We start from the raw sequence: 22,058 nt of genomic DNA on the forward strand, positions 1-22,058 counted from the left end.
AGATAGCTGAAGCTGTAATCAAAGGAGTGGCTATTAGGATGGACCAGTATTTTTGAACGAACGAACGAATGAATGATTAAATGCAGGGGATAAAGGCGACATGGCTGGCCAAACCCAAGCCCTGGGAGCCCCCGAGCAGCGAGGACAGTGTGCCCGGGAGTAGGAGGCAGCCTCTCTTGGCGGAGCCGAAATCTGACCGCGCGGGGCCTTTCAGGGCGGGCCGGCAGGGGGCGCGCTAGGATGGCGGGGCCGGGCTATCGGGCCTTTGTGCGGGCTCCGCTGCCTGCGCCAACGCCCCGGGCAACACGGACACTCAGGCCCGGCAGGCTCTCTCTAGCACACCGAGAAGAGCTCGTTTCCCCGTAAAGTCGGTGCAAGAACAGCTACGTCGGAGGCAGCACAGTCACGAAATTTAAATCCCGCGAAGCAATCCCGGAGCGCGGGCGTGGCTCGGCCGCCGCCAGCAGCCAATGAGGAGGCGCGGGGCGGGGCAAGGCCGAGAGCCAGCCAATAGCACGTCAAGGGGCGGGGCCGTGGCTGCGTGCTCGCGTCCAGCCTCCGCCGTGGCGGCAGCCAATGGGAGGGCCGGGGCGCGGGCCGGTTAGATTCAAAGGTACCTATAAAGCGGGCTGCACGCGCGCGCCCGCCCGAGCCTGGTCCAGTCGGAGCGTCGCCATGGCTCTGCGGTCCGACGTCCTGGACGAGCTGCCGGCCGCCTGCTTGTCGCCGTGCGGGCCGCCCAACCTGGCCGAGCTGTACAGCGAGGCGCGGCGCCTGGCGCTCGAGGAGCTGGTGGCGGGCGGCCCCGACGCCTTCTCGGCCTTCCTACGACGCGAGCGCCTGGGCCGCTTCCTGAACCCCGACGAGGTGCGCGCCATCCTGCGCGCGGCCGAGCCGCCCGGCCAGGAGGGCGCGGCGGCGGGGGCGGAGGACTCCTTCGGCTCGTCGCACGACTGCTCGTCGGGCACCTACTTCCCCGAGCAGTCGGACCTGGAGCCGCCGCTGCTGGAGCTGGGCTGGCCCGCCTTCTACCAGGGTGCCTACCGCGGCGCCACGCGCGTCGAGGCGCACTTTCAGCCCCGCGGCGCGGGCGCCGGCGGCCCCTATGGCTGCAAGGACGCGCTGCGCCAGCAGCTCCGCTCCGCGCGAGAGGTGAGCGGCCCGGCCCGATTCCTCGGGTCGCCTCGGCCCCCAGTCGGACAGAATTCTTCAAGAATGGGAAACTGAAGCCTGCCAGGAGCGCGGGCCGGGTGGTCCCTGGGGCCCCGACTCGTCCTGCTCTGCTTGTATTCCCTCGGGTCCCTAATCCCTCTGGCTGCTCCTTGTGTCAGGGGAGATTGGGAGAAGCCTCAGCCCCCAAGGATGCGAATTGTGCCCGCGGTCCATCTCCTAACATTCACATACCTTGGGAGAGGGGAGCAGAAATACTTCCAGTTCCAAATTTCAGTTAAAACCAAACCAGATTGCCAGTTTTTCTGGCCGTGTGCCAACACTAGATCCCACTTTCAGGGGTATCTTAGGAGATGCATTACCTAGGAAAAAATTCTTGAAAGGTTGTCCTCAGATACAACTGTGGGCATTAGGAATCTATTTTTGCTAGTCATCTCCGAGTTTATGTTGTAGAAAGCAAATACATAGAGAGTGGCAAAGTGGGAGCCGTCCGTTTCCCTCCTGCCACAGACCGGAGGAGAAGTTGTTGCTTCTGTGAATGGGTGGGGCAGGGGGTTTGCTTTTCCATAGGCTGGGGGCGGCTCTAGTTAGTAGCAGCTTCCTAAAACGCAGATGCCCCTGCATTAGGTCATCTCTGTATTCACAGTGGGTTTTGATGCAGTTGGCGGCTTTTTAGTGTGACATGGTGTTGGGGTGCAAAGAGAAGTCTTGTCTCCCTGCCAGCCAGGATGACACTGCAGCTGAGTGCTGGGGACCTGGGGGTCAGGGAAGATAAATGCAGCAGGCAAGGTGGGTGGGGCAGGTAGGGTGGGGCGGCAGACACCTTAGTCCAGAGCTGTGGTCGGCTACCACCTTGCTTGCTGACTGGCACTGCCCAGCTTCCTGGCTGGCTGCCTGTGCCAGGGACATGGCAGGTGAACCCCAGGCCATGGTAAAACTTGGTTGAGGTACGTGAGTGTGGCTGACTGTGGGTTACAGTATCTGTGCATCAAGTCCAGTGTTCCTGATGCTGGTTGTTCTTTGCCTGATGGTGGGATGGCAGTGGGTAGGGGATACAGTGGGCTCGTGCCTTGCCTGTGGGGGTGTAGATGTGGGCTCCAGCTAGGCTGGTATCAGCCCTCCAGTGCTTTGGGTGTGCCCAAGGTCCTTTTGATGCAGCAGACACTTGTGGGTTCAGTGAGGAGATTACAAAAATAGAAAAAGGCACAATTGTGGGGTAGGTGTGCGTTCCCAAAACTCACCTCCAGGAGAACTTGGGCACTTGGAACTTGAGAAAAGTAGTGAAAGGGGCTCCATGAAAGAGAGGGAGGGATTGCCCTGTCCTCTTGCTCAGCTCCAGTTCTTACTGGTAGTGAAGGGGCACTGGAGCTAAGGCCAGAGGGAAAACTGTCCGTAAACTCGTGCTGGCCTTACAACGGGCTCCACGCTGGCGCTCAGACTTCCTTTGCCCTGTGGGCATTTGGTAATACTGATTCCTGGGTGGAACCTCCTGCCCTCTTCTGTGTCCTAGCCCAGTTACACACTCGTACCTTCAAGATTCTGTATTTGGAACCTGGGTGATTTTAACTGAGAAAAGAGGCACGTTACCTTTAAATCTGATGAGGATTTTCAGCATCTCTGCCGTATGCCAAATCGTGTGCTTATTCAGTGTCTACTGTGTATCAAGACGCTGTGCCGGGGGCTGGGGCCACAGGTGAAGGGCATGATTCTTACCTGCGCTTCAGAGTTGACAGGCTGCCAGTGGGAAGTGGTGAGGAGGTTGCTACAGGCAGTGGGGAGAGGCTGAAGAAAGAAAACCTCAGGAGTGATGGTGACCTGGGAGTTGAGTCCAGGAGGATGGGCTGGGTGGGCCTTGCCAGGGCAGAGGACAGGGACCTGCCCAGAAGTGTGAAAGGACCTGGCATGTTTGGAGGCAGCCAAGTTCCTCACAGCTGGAGCAGAGCGTGTGTAAGGGTTAGTGGTAGGAGAGGAGGCTGAAGGGGGAGACTGGGGCCAGACCGTCGAAGGCTTTGCACACAACTTGAAGGAGCACTGGGGAGTCATTGAAGGTTTAGAGGGAGGAGAGGAACACGATCAGATTGGTGTTCCTGAGCAGTAATTCTGGTGGGAGCATGAAGGAGGATGGGTTAGAGAGGGGTGAAACTGATGTCTGGGATGGTTGTAGGGAGGAGGCCACGGGGATCCACGTCCGAGAAGAGGGTCTGTGCTAAGGCAGTGCCGAGGGGTTGGGCAGGGTAAAGGTTTTGGGTAGAATTGACAGGCCTTGGTCACTAGATGGCCTGGAAGGGTAGTGGGAGGGGAGGGGAGGAGGAGAATAGGCAAGGCCAAGGAGGAGAAGGTATAGGAAGAGTTGAGGAGGATTGGGATATTTCAGTTTGGGTGGGCAGCAGTGCTACCCAATTCGAATACAGGAGGGAGAATAGGGTGAGGGTAGGGATGGGGAGATGAGTTGGATTTGAGACGGGCTAAACTTGAGGTCTCAGAGACCAGCTCTTTTAGTTAAAAAAACAAAAACCGTAGTAATGCTTTCTCTGCCAGGCACCGTTCCAGGTCATCTCGAGGCAGGTGCAATTGTTATCTCTATTTTGGAGGTGATGGAACTGAGGCATAGAGAAGGAATGATGGAGCCAGGACCCAAAGTGAGGCACAGCATCTCTTAACCACTGCCAGCCACCCCGCTCTGCCTTGTGCCATGTGGAGATAAGGAGCCGTCTCCATCCTCCGGTGGACAGGCTTGTGGAGGAGACAGGTAACAGAGAGCTAATCTGGGGGCTGGTCAAGTGCTGCTGCTCCGGTTAGAGGTGTGTGTTTTGTACACAAGAGTGGCTGCAGCACTCTGGCCACTCCCTTTGAAGTCCAGTACCTGAGACAGGACCATGAAGGTGCAGGTCTCAGGCTGTTTGAGGACAAGATGGGAAGCCCTTCTGCGTCTGCATTCTCATGGCGAAAGCACTTGATGATATGTTTGAGCACTTTCAAGGGGTCCGTTTCTATGCTAAGCGCTTTACCTGGATGATCTCATTTAACCCTCCCAGCCCTAGGTGGGGGCCACAGTTAAGAAGAGACCAGGCACAGAGATGTTAAGTAACGTGCCCAAGATCACACACTTAATGACTGTTCCACGTGGCCGGCCTGCCATGAAGAGTTGGTACTTTGGTAGTTTTCAGCAGGCTGAAGACTTTTAATGTTTTATGAAGATTTGGACTTTTTATTCCCGCATTACATATCCTATAAATGGGAAAATGACAGTGACAGTACTATATCTACCCTTTGCAGGAAGAAGACTGGAGTGGTTAGGGTACAGGCACAAGAAACCAGGGTCACTGGGTAAATGGCGGTGTCTAATCCTGGCCTTGCAGTCTGAACGGGTGGTTCTGAGATAGGTTTCACCCTCACCTGGGACTCATGCTGCTTCGTTGAGCTGTTAAGCCTTGAAGGGCCCCTTGTAGGGAACAGGTGTTCATTAGATACTGTGGAGACCTACCGTGTGCACCTTTGATTGTTCGGCTATGTGAGTTTTGGGGGAGGGGAGAGGTCCGAAGGAAGGTAGTGAAATAGTTTGGATGATTCTGCCTGCCTTTCCCTCAGCAAGTACTTGTCCCAGAGTAGGTGTGACGGGCTGTGACTCTGCCACTGCCTCCCTGGGCTCAGTTTCTGTGCGCCTTTCAAAGTGTGGGCATTCTGCCACGTTGAGGGAGGTACAGCGTTTAAAAAGCACACGATTCATGTACGGCATGGCTTCTGAATGCACGCTGACTGCTGACCTAGTGCTCGGTTGAGCTTCGTAAAGCGGGAGGAAACACTGCCGCTTTGGACGTTTTGAGAGCTCAGATGTTTGCTTCCGAAGGAATTTTCAGGGTAATTTTAAACCATACAGGATTTTTCCTTTCCACACCTACTGCAGAATCTATCCATATACTACTGTATTTGTTGATGAATCATTCGGTTCTTTGTCTCGGTTGCCCTGTGAATCAGTGTTTGGCTGGGCTGTGGCCCCCACAAGTCAGGTGGGAGTGGAGGCCTTGCCTGGAAGCACGGCGTGCCTTCATTTGGCAGTGTGCTTCTGCTGTGGCTGTTGGGCTGTTCCTGGTTTCTGAATGGGAGTTCATGGGCAAAGTCATCCTACCAGCAGGTTCCGCACTCCTCAGAGCCCTCGATCTTACCAGCTGCCTGTTTCCTTTGTGCTGTTGTTCCGAAGAGGCACTTTTGCTGTGACCTTATCCTTGGGCATCCATTTGATAACCAGAGCGTTAGCAGAAGCGATGACTGCATTGACAAAGAGTCCTGCCAGGGGGAGTAGCCACTGAGCAATTTGTCAAAGGCCCCTGGTGTGCCTGTGGATGTATCCGAATTAAGGCCCTTCTGATCTTGCTAGACTCTCCTGTGAGTTAGAGTAAAACCTGTGCAGTGGGATCAGTTCCTCTTCTGGATGGATGCCCATATCAACCCAGGGCAGGCTTTCTCAGCCTCGCCACTATTGACATTCTTTGTCCTAGGGGCTGTCCTGTGCGGTATAGGATGCTGAGTAGTATCCCTCGCCTCCATCCACTGGATGCCAGAAGCACCCGCCCCCTTGCAAATAGGCATGACATGCAAAAATGTCTCCCGGGGGAATGGGGAGTTATTGCTTAATAGTTACCGAGTTTCTTTTTTTTTTTTTTAATTTTATTTTTTTTCCTTTTTCTCCCCAAAGCCCCGGAGTACATAGTTGTGTATTCTTCGTTGTGGGTCCTTCTAGTTGTGGCATGTGGGATACCGCCTCAGCATGGCTTGATGAGTGGTGCCACGTCCGCGCCCAGGATTCGAACCAACGAAACACTGGGCCGCCTGCAGTGGAGCGCGTGAACTTAACCACTCGGCCATGGGGCCAGCCCCTGGTTACAGAGTTTCTGTTTGTGGTGATGAAAAAGTTTTGGAAACGGTGATGGTTGCACACATTGTAAATGTAATTAATGTGGCTGAATTGTACACTTTAAAATGATTAAGATGGCAAATTTATGTTACGTATTTTATATTTTGCCACAATTAAAACAGAAGTCTCCAGACATTACCAAATGTCCCTCTGGGAGGCAAAATTGCCCCTGTTTGAGAACCACAGGCCTAGAAAAGTCTAACTGATGTATCATTTTAGGATGTTTCATACCAGACTAAATGTGGCTGCTTTTTATCCCTTCCTTTTGATTTTATGTGTCAGGTTAAGGATTTTAGAGTCATTAGCCATTTCATTTCCTTTTTTTAAAAAATTATGGTAAAATATACACAACAAAATTTACCACTGTAACTGTTTTTAAGTGTGCATTCAGAGGCATTAAGTACATTCACATTCTGCAACCATCACCACCATCCATCTCCAGAATATTTCCTTCTTCCCAATCTGAAACTCTGTACCCCTTAAACACTAACTCTTCATTCTCTTTTCCTCCCCACCCCGGCACCCACCATTCCATTTTCTGTCTACCATTTCATTTCTTTATTCTTTTCACCTAGCATCCATCAGACAGTAGAGAAACTGCAGGATTGTTCTCTGGTTCATTTACGGATATAGGATAAATTCTCTCAGGAAAAAGTAGTGGCTTTTAAAAAATCCTGATGGAATTGATAGGTGATAGAACCTATGGATAGGAATTTGGCAACATTCAGCAAAATTTCAGTTGTATTTACTCATTGACCTAGCAATTCCATGTCTGTGTATCTCCTCCAAAGATACACTGGTGAAAATGTGAATGGGCATTGCACTGGGCTGTTTGCTGTGGCACTAATTATAATAGCGGAAGACTGGAGAGAGCTCGGCCAGCCTTCAGTCGAGGATTGGTGAGTAAACTGACCTGCCACACAGTGGAGCATCCTGCAGCTCTGAGAGGGGTGAGGACTAGCTCTGCCTTCTGTTACGAAGTGTCTAGACCTGCATTGACCAGTGTGGTAGCCATCACCACATGTGGCCATTCAAATTCATGTGACTTAAAATGGAATACGGTGAAAAATTCAGTTCCTCTGTCACACTAGTCATGTTTCAAGTATTCGCTCGCTGCTTGTGGCGAGTGTCTCCCACGTAGGACAGCACAGATAGAGAACATCTCCATCATCTCAGAAGGTTCTGTTGGACAGTACTTGTCTAGAGCGGTGTGTGTCATATGCTGCCTTTCATCTACTGGGGGGTGCAAATGTATATACACAGACACATACCTATATACATAGTACACATACTTGTTTGTATTGAACAAGTATGTTTATATGTACTTATTTATATTTAAAAAAATGGAAGAATAAACCAAAAACTAACTGAAATTATTATCTTAATGGGCAGGGAGGAAGGGAAAGAAGAAAAAAGGAGGGAAGGGACAAGGATGGAAGCTAGGTGTCTCTGAATGTACCTTGCTTTGTAGATTGGATTTTGGAGCCAGGCAAATGTTTTACATAATTATAAAATAAAAATAACTCAGAATGATAACCCCTAGCCCCCACAAAAACCTCTTGATGCTTTTCCCTCCCTTTCTAAAAGCCCAGCCCGCCCATGTACTTCATGCTGGAACAGTGCAGAGGAAATGCAGCTGTGTGTGGTCAGTCCCTGTACCGCTGTGGCTCCCTGACCCCTGCCTTCCTCAGACAGGCATCGTGCCACTGTCTGCAGACTGCAGCTCCACCAGCACTTTAGTCTGATACTTAAATTGTTAATTTTATAACAGCCTGTGAAACTTGGAGAATACAACATGCACAAATAAATTTAGGTTTTGCTGTGGAAATTTACACTTTTTGTTTTTAAACCCTGAAGATGATATCAAGATAGTTATTTAAAGACTTTTAAAGAAATTCCAAGGAGATAATATCTGTTCTGTTAAAACATGTAATAACTGGGGAGGAAATATATCTTTTGCTTTTTTTAGCAAGAGGATCTCCAGAAGAAGTGGCAAGAGCCCAGAAGAACTGAAGGGAGTCGAGTGTGGGTGTTGTGTGGTCAGCAGGAGGAATTCAGCAAACAGCCCGTTGTTGGCGGCTGGACAGGTTGACGCATCTTTGAATGTGTGCACACCTTTGGTAGAATTGCAAGCGTGTTGCACACATGTCCTTGCTTTATGACTGGGTGGGAAGGGAGAGAAACAGGTGCAGTGGGAAGGGGTGGTTGACATGAGCTTCCTGCTTCAAGCAGAGGAAAAGCAGGAATGAGAACTGGAATGACTGGCCCTGAGTGGCCCCTTGAGGCTGCTCATGTGCCTGCTGAGGACCCAGAGCAGCCCACTGAGGGTGCATGAATCAGATTTCAGAGCTAGAAGGAGCCTTGTTTGAGGACACTGGGCTCAGGTAGAATGACTTGCCCAGAGATAGTGGCAGAACTGGGACTAAGAAGATGACTAGCTGCCATATGAGGGCTTTCTAGAGCTGTCTAGGGCTTTCCAGAAACTGTCAAGTGTTTACATGGATTCTCTCTTGACTGGACCCCCAAGCAAGATGGGTATACAAGATGGGTAGTATTTGTAAATTACAGAAGCCAACAGAACTTAAGTATCTTGCTTGAGGGTCTGGTGCTTGAAAGTGGAGGAGCCAGGTCCAAGTCCAGGTCTAATGTTACATCCTGTTAGAGTGGAATACAGTGAAAAATTCAGTTCCTCTATCACACCAGCCGTATTTCAAGTATTCGCTGCCACTTGTGGCTCGTGGCTGCCATGTTGGACAGATGTAACATCTGTGCTTCCCAAGGTTTCCTGATTCTGTCCATTCTGGATTAGTCAGCAATACCTGCAGAGAGAAGGTGCCCGGTGTCCCAGGGCATTCCAGGTTTCCTTAATGTTTGTTCTGTGAATTGCTTTGTGTTACTAGGAATCATCCTCTGAGGTGGGTTTGGTCCCATGTACTTTGTGGAATACTCTACTGATCCTTTCAGGATTTACTCCAAGCTCTCAGTCATTTGAAGACTGAACGTTAGGCTTGTTTGGAATAATATTTAGTCTAACGCTTTTTAAATAGGTAGCCCTGGGTTCGCCCAGACCTGGGTTGAAATTCCAGCCCTTGCATTTGCTTAAGTCTGTCACTTTGAACAAGTTACCTAACTTCCCCAAAGAAGCTTTAGTTTTCTTATCTGTAAATTGGGGGTAAGAATTAATGGGGTTTTGAAATCTCTAGCTATGCCTTTAGAACTTTTGTGCAAGAAGGCAAGTGGAGATTCCAGTTCTATGTGAAAAGTAATGAAAACAGGGTCTGTGCCTTTCCCCAAAGACTGAGGATGCCCGCAGTGTGATCACTACTCTGTTCCTCTGTGGATCACTGAGTCCCTTAGTATAAATGAGCAAGGGACAGTTGGAGTGACTGAGGGGGTAAGGCTTGGGGTTTTGTCACCTGCAGTGGTGACAGACATGGCCCTGACACAGGTGTGGCTGCTCTGGATGTGGCTGGAGAAGCACAGGAACAGTGTGGGGCACCTGGCAGCAGATCAGCCATCCAGGCTTCTGACAGATGGATGTTTCCTCCTTAGGTATCATGTTGTGACTGATTTTCACTGAGTTGCAGATGGGCAGTGACCCTAGAATAGACTCTCAGGAGCCACCACTTGCAGAGCTCTCTTGCCCTAAGAGAGTGGGCAGGCTCTATGCAGAATGGGCCGGGAGAAGGCAGTGTCCACAGTAAGCACATGGGCACTTGATGGGCATGGGATGCCTGCCTTCTGATGTGTTTCTCTTTTGTCCGCCCAACATTGTGCCTCAGGGAGTGGGAGCAATGACCAGTTTCTGCACCATCTTTCAAGTCCAGGTGTACTTGTAGGGCCCAGCAGCCTGCAGTGTGAACACCAGCATCTAGGAGATGTGTCTGGCCTTGGCAAGCAGACACTTGGCTGGCTAGTGAATGAGTCCAGGCCATTGCTCAGCTCAGTGAAGAGACTGTCCCTTCAGAGATTGAAAAACCCCTGGCTCAGTCCAACTCTGCAGGGCTTGGTTGCATGGGGGGCAAGGGGGCTGAGGAGGGAGAGTTTAGGGGAGTGGGGCTGGGGTCTTGAAGGAAGGCAGGCCTTTCTGCTGATTGCTTCCATGCATAGGGCTGTCCCTCCTGCAGAAGTCTTTCATGAGTCCTGCTCTAGGAAGAGAGGAGGGGCTGTGGGTACAGGGGAGTCAGGAACAAAAATCCTCCATCGACCCTGTAAACACCCCGTGGCTGTTAGGGACCAGGGATCAAATCCAGATTATTTCAACGCACTCAGGACAGGTTAAGTCTTTAAAACTAAACAATGAAACCAATAGCAAATTCAGTGCTTACTCACTACCTAAGAAGGATGTTGTTTGTACAGTTGTTTTGTTAAGCGCTGCATCAAAATTCAGTTTGGCGGGCGCCTTATGCTGTGGGCCCTGCTCCTGGGTCCCCACCCCAGCAACCCTCCAGCCCTCTCTAACCCGGCCAGCTGGTGGTTCTCTGGTCTCTGTCCCAGTGCACATCCATGGGCTCATACACAGTGTTACCCCTGCTGTCTCCTCTCTCTCTCTTTGGACTGGGTTTCTTGAGGACAGAGGTCGACCCTAGATTTCTCTTCCTCTGGCTTCTCCTGTGCACGCTACTCGCATTCTTACACCTGTGTGTGCAGAACCCCTTTGTGAAGGTTTCACAGTCAGTTTCGAGGTCTCTCTCTCAAGCTTGTTTCTTTTCCTGTTTGTGTGGACCTGAACCTGCCTCTCCCTCTTCCCACCCCCCTTTCTTTCCTCCCCCAGCCTCTTGCTTGCAGTGGTAGCATTACTTGGCAGTCCATTACTTGGCTCTCCCACAGGCCCCCTTCCCTTCTCTGCAACCCTTGTTGCTTCCCGCTTGGCTTGTTGTTAAAACCTCTCTCACTGATTTTTCTTCCTTTGGTCTTTAGTCCTTCTAAATGTTTGCTGAACCTAAAAAGTGTCTAAGTGCTGCTGTGTCGCAGGCACTTGGGTGTGTGGGCTTGTGGAGGAGGTGGGGCCGCATCAGCATCTGCCCTGCTGGGTTCAACACTTTGAACTCATCGCTCTCCTTAAACCTCCTCCCCCGTTGCCTGTATGACACTGCTTCCTTGGTTGGCATTCCAGGCCTCCTATTGTCTTGCTCCTTCACCCGTCTCCCAGTCAGGTCCTGTCGTTTGCTTTCATGCATGTTCCATGTTTCAGCCAAACTGGTGCATACCCCATCATTTCCTACCTCTTCCTCTGTCATCAGGTGGCTTCCTGCCTGAATGCACTCCCCGTCTCTCCTCCCCTGTCCAGATCTTGTCCTTACTTGTGATTCAGCTCAAATGCTGTCACCTCTGGCAATCCTCTGCTCTTCTTTGGTAAACATTTGAGTACCTGTGGTGTGTCCACCACTGCAAGGGAGGAGCTTTACCATCTCCCTCACTTCTCCCCTCCGTGTACCCCTGATTTAATTGTCTCTTACATATCTATTGCTTCCCTGCATCCCATGTCCTTTCTCTGTGGATAAGTCAGGTTTATGTAAATTCTTTATAGCCATCTTTCTGCCTTGTTCAGGATTCGGTACACAGTAGACTGAAGAAGTGCTAGCTGTATAACTGAACCCCTTTTTCATACCTGAGCTAAACCCTTTCCACATTTTGTCTCATTTAATGCTTGAAACAGCCCTTTGATGTAGATCCATGTCTTCCAGAGGGGCAAACTGAGGCTCAGAGAGATTAAGCAACTTGCCAAGGGTCACACAGCTAGTAAGCCATAGCTGGGGTCTGTGCTCAGGCCTGTCTGCCTTTTAACCACTATGTTACATGACCTGAATGAATGGGATAGATACAATTCAAAGTAGGACGTGTAAAAACGCATTGGAGGATATAAACTTCTGAAGATTCCACTAATTCAGAGAGTACTTTTGTTGTTCTCTAAATCATTATGTCTGGTGGATTTAGTCATACCCTTTACCAAGAATAGCTCACAGCTGGGGCTTCGTCAACATTGGGGAGGGGAGGGGGAAGGCAGCCAGAGAGAGAAATTGGTCTTTCCAGACTCGCTCACTGCAATGACTTCCCAGGAGCTGGTGTTTCAAGGTCCCTCATCCTGGGAGGTGGGACTCGGGGTGTTGGAGAAAGACAGCAAAATCGCCTCCTAGTCTCTGCATTTCTTCTTCAACCCCCACATGCTTAAGGGGTGGTGACTGTCAGGTATGGTCCTGAGTCCTCTGGGGCCACAGCGATGAATGGTTCCCGTTCGAGGCCCCGTGTTCCCGAAGAAGAGGTGAGACCTATAAGTAAATTACCTGAACATTCGGAAGGAGTTACTGTGACTGTAAGAGCCGCGTGTTTCTGCTGAGGTCGGGGGAGCTCCAGACTGCAGGAGGGCTCCCACCTTGGCTGCAGCAGCACTTTCCTTAGCGCACAGCCCTGGCCCTCACTCGGTTTGCAGCAACTGGCTTCTAAGCCTGGATGCTTTGACACCCCCACAGCCCTGCCAGGAGTTGGCTGATTTTAAATCCGCCGAGGAGTGAGGAGAGGCTTTGCAGCTAGAGCGGTCTCTCTTCAGCAAGGAAAGCTGGGAGCAGGCAGGTGTCTCCCTGTGTTGAACTGTCTGGATGGCTCAGAGTCTGGGCTGGAAAAGTGAATCAGTGAACAGATACTTAAGGGGTCTTTTGTAACAGTCCTTTAGTTCTCATTGCAAACCTATTTTGCAGCTAAGGAAACAGATTCGAAACCGCTGTAATTTGCCCAAGGCCACATGGCTGAGGCAGCTGTTAATGTAGTCTAATGCTGTGTAGAGAATGGATCAGGAGGTGCGATGGAGCCACGTGGGTGGGGAGAAGGAAGGACAGGTCCAAGCATCAGGGCAGAATCCTTAGGACATATTTCCATGTTCTTACAAGGCCCTGCACTGTGGACAAATACCAAAGGGTTACTGAGACCACCTTTTATAGAGGGGAGGCTGGTGCTGAGGAAGCCGATTGGTTAGACCCTCACCAGCAGAGAGAGTAGAACGTGGAAATGTGGTTTGCAGCGTTAGAGGCAGAAGACGGGGAATCTGCTGGCCTGGGCTGATCAGTTTCAAGTCATGAGTTGATGGTGGATGGGGTGGGCCTTTCTAGATTGTAATAAAAATATCAGAGATTATGATCCAAAATCAGGCAATAATCAATATCACAGACTTGGAAAATGTTACACCTAGAAGGGGCCTCAGAGAGAAGCTAAGGTTTTATTGTTTCACAGACATAGAAAACTGAAGCTGGTGGGGAAGCAACGTGCTGACATGACAGTGTGTTAGGCATAGAACCTAGACAGCTTGCTGGTCTGAGCTGAGCCTGTAAGACGGGAGTTTTGGTAAAGGAAGAGAAGTTGAGTGGGACAGGTTCATAGGACTGCAGGGCAGTGGGTTAATCTGTATTTATGAGAAATATGTCAGCGTGGAGGTGAGTGGCTGAGAGGCGGTTGGAGGGTTAGTCGGGCCAAGTCAAGATGTATACAATTCAGTGGCCTGAGCGTCTTTGGAGACAGAGAGGAGTCTGTGTGTGCCGGGGGGGAAACTGATCCTGCAGAAGGAGAAGGAAGGATATCGTAGGCTGGGATCCTTTCCCAGCTCTGAGATGGGGTCCAGAGTCGGATGGTGAGCTGTAAGGTGGGGTTCTTGTGAGCTGACAGCTTGCGCTTCCCTCTGCCTCACCCTGCAGGTGATTGCTGTGGTGATGGATGTTTTCACCGACATCGACATCTTCAGAGACCTGCAGGAAATATGTCGGAAACAAGGAGTGGCTGTATACATCCTTCTGGACCAGGCCCTGCTCTCTCAGTTTTTGGATATGTGCATGGATCTGAAAGTTCATCCTGAACAGGAAAAGGTTTGTGTTACATTATTTCTGGTTTCAGGACAGTCAACACACGTGACAAGTCTGCATGGCGGTAGATGGTGGTATCTGCACTTACAAGAGAGGGGACTGAGGCCCTGAGCAAAGTAATTTGCCTGAAGTCTCACAGGAAAGAAACGACAGAAATCAGGATTCAAACCTCTGCCTCTCCCCCACGTCGTGCTGCCTCCTGAAAAGGAGCTCGACTGGTGACGGCAGAGGCTGCCTTGGAAGCCACGGCTCTCACAGTGGCTCTGTTAGGCTCCAGTTCTAATCGTAATGACCCCAAGTTATGGACTCCTGCTCTGTCCTTGGTAGCATCCTAGGCTCTCGACAAATGTTAAACAAGTTAATCCTCACAGCAGCCCTAGCAGGTCAGAGGAAACATTATACCCATGTTTTACTTAGATGGGGCAGTGGTGACACAGAGCCCAGTGTCTCCAACTAGAAGTAGTGGGGCTGGGGTTTGACTCCCATCCGTGGGCTCCCTCTAGCCCCAGTGTTCTTATCACTGTCACAGGCTGCTTCTCATTTCTCATTATTATAAAAGTAGACTTTTTAATATGCTTTGCTCTGTGCATGAAAGTAATTTGAACTTAAGTATTTTTTTAAACACTTTTTTTTTTTTTAAAGATTAGTGCCTGAGCTAACATCTATTGCCAATGTTTTTTTTTTTCTTCTTCTTCTCCCCAAAGCCCCCTGGTATATAGTTGTATATTCTAGTTGTAAGTGCCTCTGGTTGTGAGAACTTAAGTATTTAAATGTAAGGTTACACAGCTTAGTTAGCTTGTTTTCTTTAGTGGAAAGAGGCAAGAAAAATGGTCATGTTTATTAACACTGTTCTTTTTTTAAAAATTAAGCAAATTCATCAACTTAGTTCATCACCTATGTGAGCCACACACTGTTCTAGGTATTGGAAATAAAGCAGTAAGCCAACTGAACAAAGACTTTGGGCTCTGGTGATATCGGGTACTGCATCGGGGACATAAACTTACTCCTGGTTATTATCAAGCAATTTGGTTTGCAAAATTTTGGCTATTTAACTTCTCTCGCAGAGTTCTTGTTATTCTTTTCCCTAAAGAGGAAGTGAAAGATGGGGTTTAATTAGGTGGTTACTCATTTGTCACTAGTGCTACAAAGCAAATTCATCATGGAGGTAGGATTGGAGCCTGGAGACCAAGTGAAACGAGCCAGCCACGTGGCCCAGCAGTCAAAGGATGAGATCAGGTGGACGCGAGGAGAGCAAGCGTCAGGCATGGAAAAGCACAGATCGTCTAGCCACATGTTCAGTCTGTGACTGCCCGTATAGAGCCCGGCGAAGAAATTGAAGGTGTCAGTGTTTAATTTCAAGGTGCTCTTTCTGTAATGAGGCCTGTCAGCAGCAGGAAAATCACAGAGTAGTTTTGGCTACAACTTTAATCAAGTCATTGGCTCTGATTCATGTACTCAGCAGAAATCCAGGAGTATTCACCGACTCAGTTGCCACTGTTGGTTGCTGCCTTCATGGGTGTCCAAATCCTCGAGGAGGGGTTGAAGGGTCTGTCCCTCTGGCCTCACCGGTTTCCTCAGCGTCTTAACTTCTCCCTGGGCAAGCACCATCTTCTCTCACCAGGACGTGTCTGTGCTGGTGAATCTGTACCCTCCCGAGGGGGGCCAACTTCCTCCCCCATGCCCTGGCCCTGCAGCTTGTTCAGAACGTTGGGTGTCCTGTCTGCAGGAACTTGCTCACACGTTTGTGCGCACATGCTGAAAAGTGCTTTGGCCACGATCCCAGAGGCCCACACAACGTTCAGATAAGCGCCAAAGGGAAAGACGCACAACATCACGCCTGAGTCTGCCCATGGTGATGGTTTTTTTTTTAAAGATTTTTTTTTTATTATTTTTTCCTTTTTCTCCCCAAAGCCCCCTGGTACATAGTTGTATATTCTTCATTGTGGGTCCTTCTAGTTGTGGCATGTGGGACGCTGCCTCAGCATGGCTTGATGAGCAGTGCCATGTCCGTGCCCAGGATTCGAACCAATGAAACACTGGGCCGCCTGCAGCGGAGCGCGCGAACTTAACCACTCGGCCACGGGCCCAGCCCCCATGGTGGTGTTTTTATGCTTGTTATGTGTTGATCCTTTGAAGCTCAGGAATCATTCCCTCCTCCAGGAAGCCCTCCCCCTCCCATATGTATGTACCTTTATGGAAGTTCCTAGTTTGTTTTTGATTTTCAATTTTCATGTTGAATAATTTAAGATTTACAAAGGAGTTAAAAAATAGTGTCAGGAATTTCTGAATACTCTTTGCCCAAATTCTCCAAATTTAACATCTTACAAACCTCAGTACAAATTTCAAAATCAGGAAATAAACTTGATATAATACTATTATGTATTCAACAGACCTTATAAACTTTGCTAATCATTCCACAAATGCCCTTTTTCTTGTCCAGGACCCAATGCAGGACCACACCCTCTAGTTGTCATGTCTCCTTAGCTTCCTCTCATCAGGACCTGTGCCTCTATCTTTCTCTGTCTTTTAGAGTCTTGATGCTGTTGAAGACTGTTACCCAGTTTTCTATAGAATTTGGGTTTGATGTTTCCTCACAGTTAAATTCAGTTTATGCATTTTGGTAAGAATACCACAGAAGTGATATTATGTCTTGCCATGTTTTTATTTTGAAATAATGATAGGGCTGGCCCTATTAAACAAAAGAGAAGGAGACATATTAACCGCTTCTTTAAGCCTTTGTAAAAATGTCATTACTAGTGTTTCCTTTGATTTCATTGCCACATTTTGTTTCAAAATCATTTCTTAGATTTTGTTGTTTAGTATCCCCCCAAAAAGTCAGTCTTAGAGCATGGGCGCACATGAACCAAGGGTCTCAAAAATAAATGTAAGAGGAGCTGGCCCGGTGGTGCAGCGGTTAAGTGGGCACCTTATGCTTTGGAGGCCTGGGGTTTGTTGGTTCGGATCCCGGGTGCAGACAGGGCACCGCTTGGCAAGCCATGCTGTGGTAGGTGTCCCACATATAAAGTAGAGGAAGATGGGCACAGATGTTAGCTCAGGGCCAGTCTTCCTCAGCAAAAAGAGGAGGATTGGCAGCAGATGTTAGCTCAGGGTTAATCTTCCTCAAAAAAGAAAAAAAGTAGGAAAAGGGCATGTGAGAAGATGGAGAAAATGTTGAAGCAGCATTCTTTGAGTCCCGAGAATCATCTGTACCAGGTGCATTGTTACACGGAATGGTGACCATGAGCCACTCATCTGCCAATAAGTTTGTCTGTTTGGTAAACTAAGAGGGCTTGTAAACTAAGCCCTCTTATCTGAATCATTTGCTCACTGGATCATTCATTTCTTTTTCTCCCACTCCGGCCCGCCAACAGCTGATGACAGTCCGGACTATTACAGGAAATATCTACTATGCGAGGTCAGGAACTAAAATTGTTGGGAAGGTTCATGAAAAGTTCACATTGATTGATGGCATTCGAGTGGCTACAGGCTCCTACAGGTAAGATTCTAACCTGTCCATGCTTATTAATCTAAACTTTTTAGAGGAACCATGCTATAAAGGTAAAAGCTTTTTTTCCCTCTCAATGCAAGCCTTTATGGCCAAGCATTCCAGTGAATGAATAGCTTATGAGTAAGTGAGTAGCTTACTCAGACCCTCTTCCTACAGGAGGTAGTCAGGTGAGTGCCCTCCTCTGCCCTGCGGTCCACACAGCTGAAGTGTGAGGTTGAAACTTGCCTGGAGACCCCAGCGTCCTAGATTCAAGACGAAAAACTAGTGATAGAGGTTTTGAAGATGGGCCAGGCCTACAGTGGACGAATTGGGGTTAACAGTGACAGGAACAGTCTCGAGTCTTGTTCCTTGGGGACTTTGACCCTCCTGGTCCCTCCTCACTTGAAGGTAAGGGCATTTGCAGGCATTGGCATCAGTGTGGAGGGCAGAGCCGAAGCTGTCACCTGATACTGAAATCCTTCACCTTGCTTCAAGCCTTGTAATTTAGTGCCTTAGTCTAGAAAGTACTGATCCATGGATCTGACCCCACCTTTGAAGCCTGACTTTGGCAAAGGCGACTTAGGTAGAGAGCAGGGAAGTTGAATAGAGGGTGGAGATAATGAGTGGTTAACCCTCATCTCGGAGGTTAGGATAGGCCATTTGTACTTCTGTGGCTCCAATGGTAGTGTGTTTTGCCACCCCTGCCCTAGATTGTCTGTTGTTATGCATGGGGTGTGTCTCTAGAGTTTAAAAAAGAAAAACTCATTTTTGAAGAAATGCACATTGCTGAGTGATAATTGTATGTCAGCTGTGAGTAAAAGTGGACATGCAAAGATTTGTGGAGAATGAGGCGCTAAGATCAGGAAACTCCTGATGCCTTTCTTTTCAAACAGTACTCTCCCAGCTCAGAACACAGTGTGAACTCTTTCATAAGGAGTTTACAAATGACGGGAGGAAACCAGATTTTCACCCAAAGTAGGATTTATCTATATTAACCAAACGTAGCTCCAAATGGTTTTTGGTTATTCTAAAATATAAAAATATAAAAACTCCCCTCTACAGATGAAATAGGCTACCACTGGGGAGGAGGAGGGAGATGACAGCTTCCATTTGTTGAGGATATTTTATAATCCTGGTGTTGGATAGGTGTCTTGTTGGCATTATCTCATTGAGGGTTTTCAAAGGAATTTTCCTTCTCAGGCTTTGAAGGCAGTTCTCAAGGCAGAATTTGCATTCGCCAGGATTCTTGGTTGCAAGAGACAGTTGATACCGTGTTTTATGATCTCTCATTTAAAACATCCTACTCTTAATATACATTTCTATATCAATGGGGTGATTGCAAGTGCAGAAAGCTAACTTAAACTACTTTCTGCAGAATGGAATTCCTTGACTCATAACTTGGAAGTGTAGAAAGGTCCAGTTGGTTTTCAATTCATCTTGACCTAGAGGCCATACATATATCAGAACACCGTCTCCCAGTTCTGCTTTTCCCTGGTTGATCTTTGTTCTCAGTCAGGCTCTCCATTTGAAGACAAAGACCCAGGCTTACTTCTGTGGCCTTTAGTAGCTATCTTCCAAGGAGATAGATTTTCTTTCTCCCAGCACTGATATCAGTTCTTGAAAAATCACTTAGTCCCAGCTGGGTCACTTCCCCACCCTGGATAGGTCCTTGCATCTGAGGGGATAGGATACTCTGGCCAGCCTGGGTCATACGCCCACCCCTATTGTGATTGGAAAGGGCACATAAATGAAAATCTTCTTGGCTGAGTTGGTCATGGTTCTGTCACCGGTGGAGGGAAAAGGGATGCTGGACAGGCAGAGGCATGTGGTCACTAATCAGCTCATCATTAGAATAACAATACCATCTCCCTTTGTGAAAATGGCAGCTCTGGAGGCCGGAGCAGGGAGCACTGCACTGGCAATTCTTAAGGCCAGGGGCCTAATCTAGGGTCTCCCACTGTCCTCCCGTGGTGACATATATTAGCCTGTTTTCTCACTTCTAAAATGAGGGCACTGGCCTGAATATTTTAGAAGCCCTTTCTAATTTTTAAAAACTCTGAGACTGAGGATGCACAGGTTTTAGTGTGTTGGTTAAACAGTGGGCCTTTTTACTTTTTTATGTTACTTTATGATTATGTATACGTATGTTATCTACCTGTGTTAAGGCTGGTTGAATTCACACTAGATGCTGTCACCAAAGTTGTGACTCTTACGTAGCAGGATATATGGGCTTTATTTCTCAGATCGACAATAAGTAAACTAAGGTTGCGCATCTTTACCAGCTTCTGTTTGTTTGTTTTTAATCCTTCAGTTTTACATGGACAGATGGCAAATTAAATAGCAGTAACTTGGTCATTCTGTCTGGCCAAGTGGTTGAACACTTCGATCTGGAATTCCGAATCTTATATGCACAGTCCAAGCCCATCAGCTCCAAGCTCCTCTCCCACTTCCGGATCAGTGGCAAGTTTGACCATCTAGTTGACCGGAAACCACTGTCCAAGGAGCTCACGTTGGGCAACCTGCTGCGGCTGCGGCTGGCCAGGCTCTCAAGCACCCCCAAGAAGGCCGAGCTGGAGTGTGAGGTGCCTGCCGAGGGCAGGGCAGAGGCCAGGCGCCACGACTCCGAGTCCTCCACCGTCAGTGAGGAAGACTGCTTCAACAGCCATAAGGATGAAGCAGAGAGGGGACAGGTGACCGATGCTGCCACTCAGACAGAGCTAGGAGAGGGGATGCCAGCAGTGAGCCTGAGCGATGCAGGAACACAAACCAGCACCGCCACAGCCTGTGCTGGGACCCAAACCACAGTCACCACCAGGGTAGCGAGCTCCCAAACCATGGTTCAGTCCACGTCGACCACCACCCAGACTGATGTGGACGAGTATGTTCTCTTTTCTCAGGGCACCCAGTCTAAAGAGGAGTCACCGGTGTCAAAGATGTCTGTGTCGAGATCTTCCAGTTTGAAGTCGTCCTCCTCTCTGTCTTCCCAAGGCTCTGTGGCAAGCTCCATCGGCTCCCAGACTTCCGTCAGAGCCCCTGACTTCGTCCCTGCCAAGTACTGGGGCGCCCCTCACCTGGATCTGTGCTTAAGAGACTCATTTAGAAACTTGAATCAAGAGCGGCAGTTTCACTTTGCTGGTATCAGGTCCCGGCTCAACCACATGCTGGCCATGCTCTCGAGGAGAACATTCCTTACTGAAAACTACCTCAGTTTCAATCCTGGAACTTTTGCCAGAGCATCAGTTAATTTGCTGGCTGTTAGAGATATGCCACTTTATCCCTCCTATCAGTGACTGCTCAGCGTTGAGAGCCGCCTGGGTTCATCCGGGCTTGCAGTCGACAAGGTCCGAGCGTCCTGCTTTACGCATGTCTCCTGTCCCTGACTGCCTTTCTCCCACCTGACTTAGTCACCTGATTTCCTTTGGCTTCTATAAACTGCACCTCATTTTATATGCTTTTATTTTATTTTTGTCATGTATAAACCACGTATTGGTTTTACGGTTTAAACACTATGGGTACAGTTTCTTTGCACAATTTTAATATTGATATCTTTTAAGGAGAAGGTTTAGGGGTTCTCAGGTTAATTCAGGTAAGAGAGAAAATATGTTTTGCATTTTTCTAGATTTGTGTGCTCTTCTGTTTTAGAGGTTTGAATCACTAATTTTTTCGATCAAAATCCTGTTTAGAAAAAACTGTTTCTTAATTGTCTGTCTCTTCTTTAGGATATCTGTGTTGTTAGCATTAAATAAATATAAACAACTTTTGTTTGGTGATTGCTCAAGTACTTTTTTGTTTTTTTGCTCCCTGGCATTTTTCTCTTTAGCTCTAGGAGTGTGTCACCCAGTAGCTATTTATGCAGGGTTTTTTTTTATAGTGTTGCAGTGGGGAAGAAGGAAATGATCCAAACTGTAAAAGAGAAAATATCCAGATAAAAGTTAGACGACGTAGAGCAAGTGTCAGGGTCCTGCCTTCCTCAGCAACGTGAATACTGATGTGACTATCTCTGTGTTCGAATGAGGAGACTTGCCAGAAGTCACAGATCTTTTCATGTGCTCTGGCTTGTCTTTTTTCAAAGAAAATGCTTGAGCTGTTTAGACAAGGACTTTGGTTCTCTGCTTCTCTGCCAAAGAAGGCCTTAGTGTGCATTCCTGAATTCATCCCTGATGTTAAGCCGTGGCCCCATGGGCCTAATTTCATCAGATGGGTGTATTGACAATGATTTAGCAATCTAACATCCTGTATTAGGGGCAAAAGAGGACACTGACAATTATCCCAGATTCCTGGTCCAGTAGAAGGCAATGCAACTGGTTTCTACACCCTGTTGATCAGGATTGGTATGGTTGTGGAATCCTGTTTTTGTCTAGTCTCGTATGTGTGGACAGACAAAAGGAAGAGAGTTAAATGATAGTTTCCTCCTCTGATTTGGCCAGAGCAAAAGAGATCTGTAACAGGGGAGGGTGTTGTCTGCCACGTAGACACACGCTGATGCACCCGGATCATGAACACACCTGCAGGTTTTCACGCGTGCACCAGGATTCCCTTATGGTCACCAGGTTATTTGCTGGGTTAGTGCCATCATCTGGGCTGGGAAGCAGACTAGAGAACTGGTTCATGTCCGGTTGTAAACAACTCTGGCCTAAGCCTT

General features: G+C 48.6%; 1 protein-coding gene across 1 annotated transcript; it reads left to right on the forward strand.

The window, feature by feature from the left end:
• Positions 1 to 259: 259 nt before the first annotated feature.
• FAM83D (family with sequence similarity 83 member D) lies at positions 260 to 21,186 on the forward strand. Its single transcript, XM_014735251.3, has 4 exons — positions 260 to 1,152; positions 13,765 to 13,932; positions 17,301 to 17,425; positions 19,728 to 21,186. The coding sequence occupies exons 1-4, from the start codon at positions 577 to 579 to the stop codon at positions 20,704 to 20,706; spliced, it is 1,848 nt and encodes a 615-aa protein (XP_014590737.3). The 5' UTR covers positions 260 to 576; the 3' UTR covers positions 20,707 to 21,186.
• The last annotated feature ends 872 nt before the right edge of the window (positions 21,187 to 22,058 follow it).

This window comes from Equus caballus, chromosome 22 (assembly GCF_041296265.1).
Source record: "Equus caballus isolate H_3958 breed thoroughbred chromosome 22, TB-T2T, whole genome shotgun sequence".
Classification (NCBI taxonomy): Eukaryota; Metazoa; Chordata; class Mammalia; order Perissodactyla; family Equidae; genus Equus; species Equus caballus.

Bases quoted from the DNA above. Each gene is read 5' to 3' on its own strand.
- FAM83D (XM_014735251.3), top strand. From the start codon at position 577: ATGGGAGGGCCGGGGCGCGGGCCGGTTAGATTCAAAGGTACCTATAAA. The intron at 1,153-13,764 runs GTGAGCGGCCCG...CTCACCCTGCAG, and splicing joins AGCTCCGCTCCGCGCGAGAG to GTGATTGCTGTGGTGATGGA. The intron at 13,933-17,300 runs GTTTGTGTTACA...GCCCGCCAACAG, and splicing joins TTCATCCTGAACAGGAAAAG to CTGATGACAGTCCGGACTAT.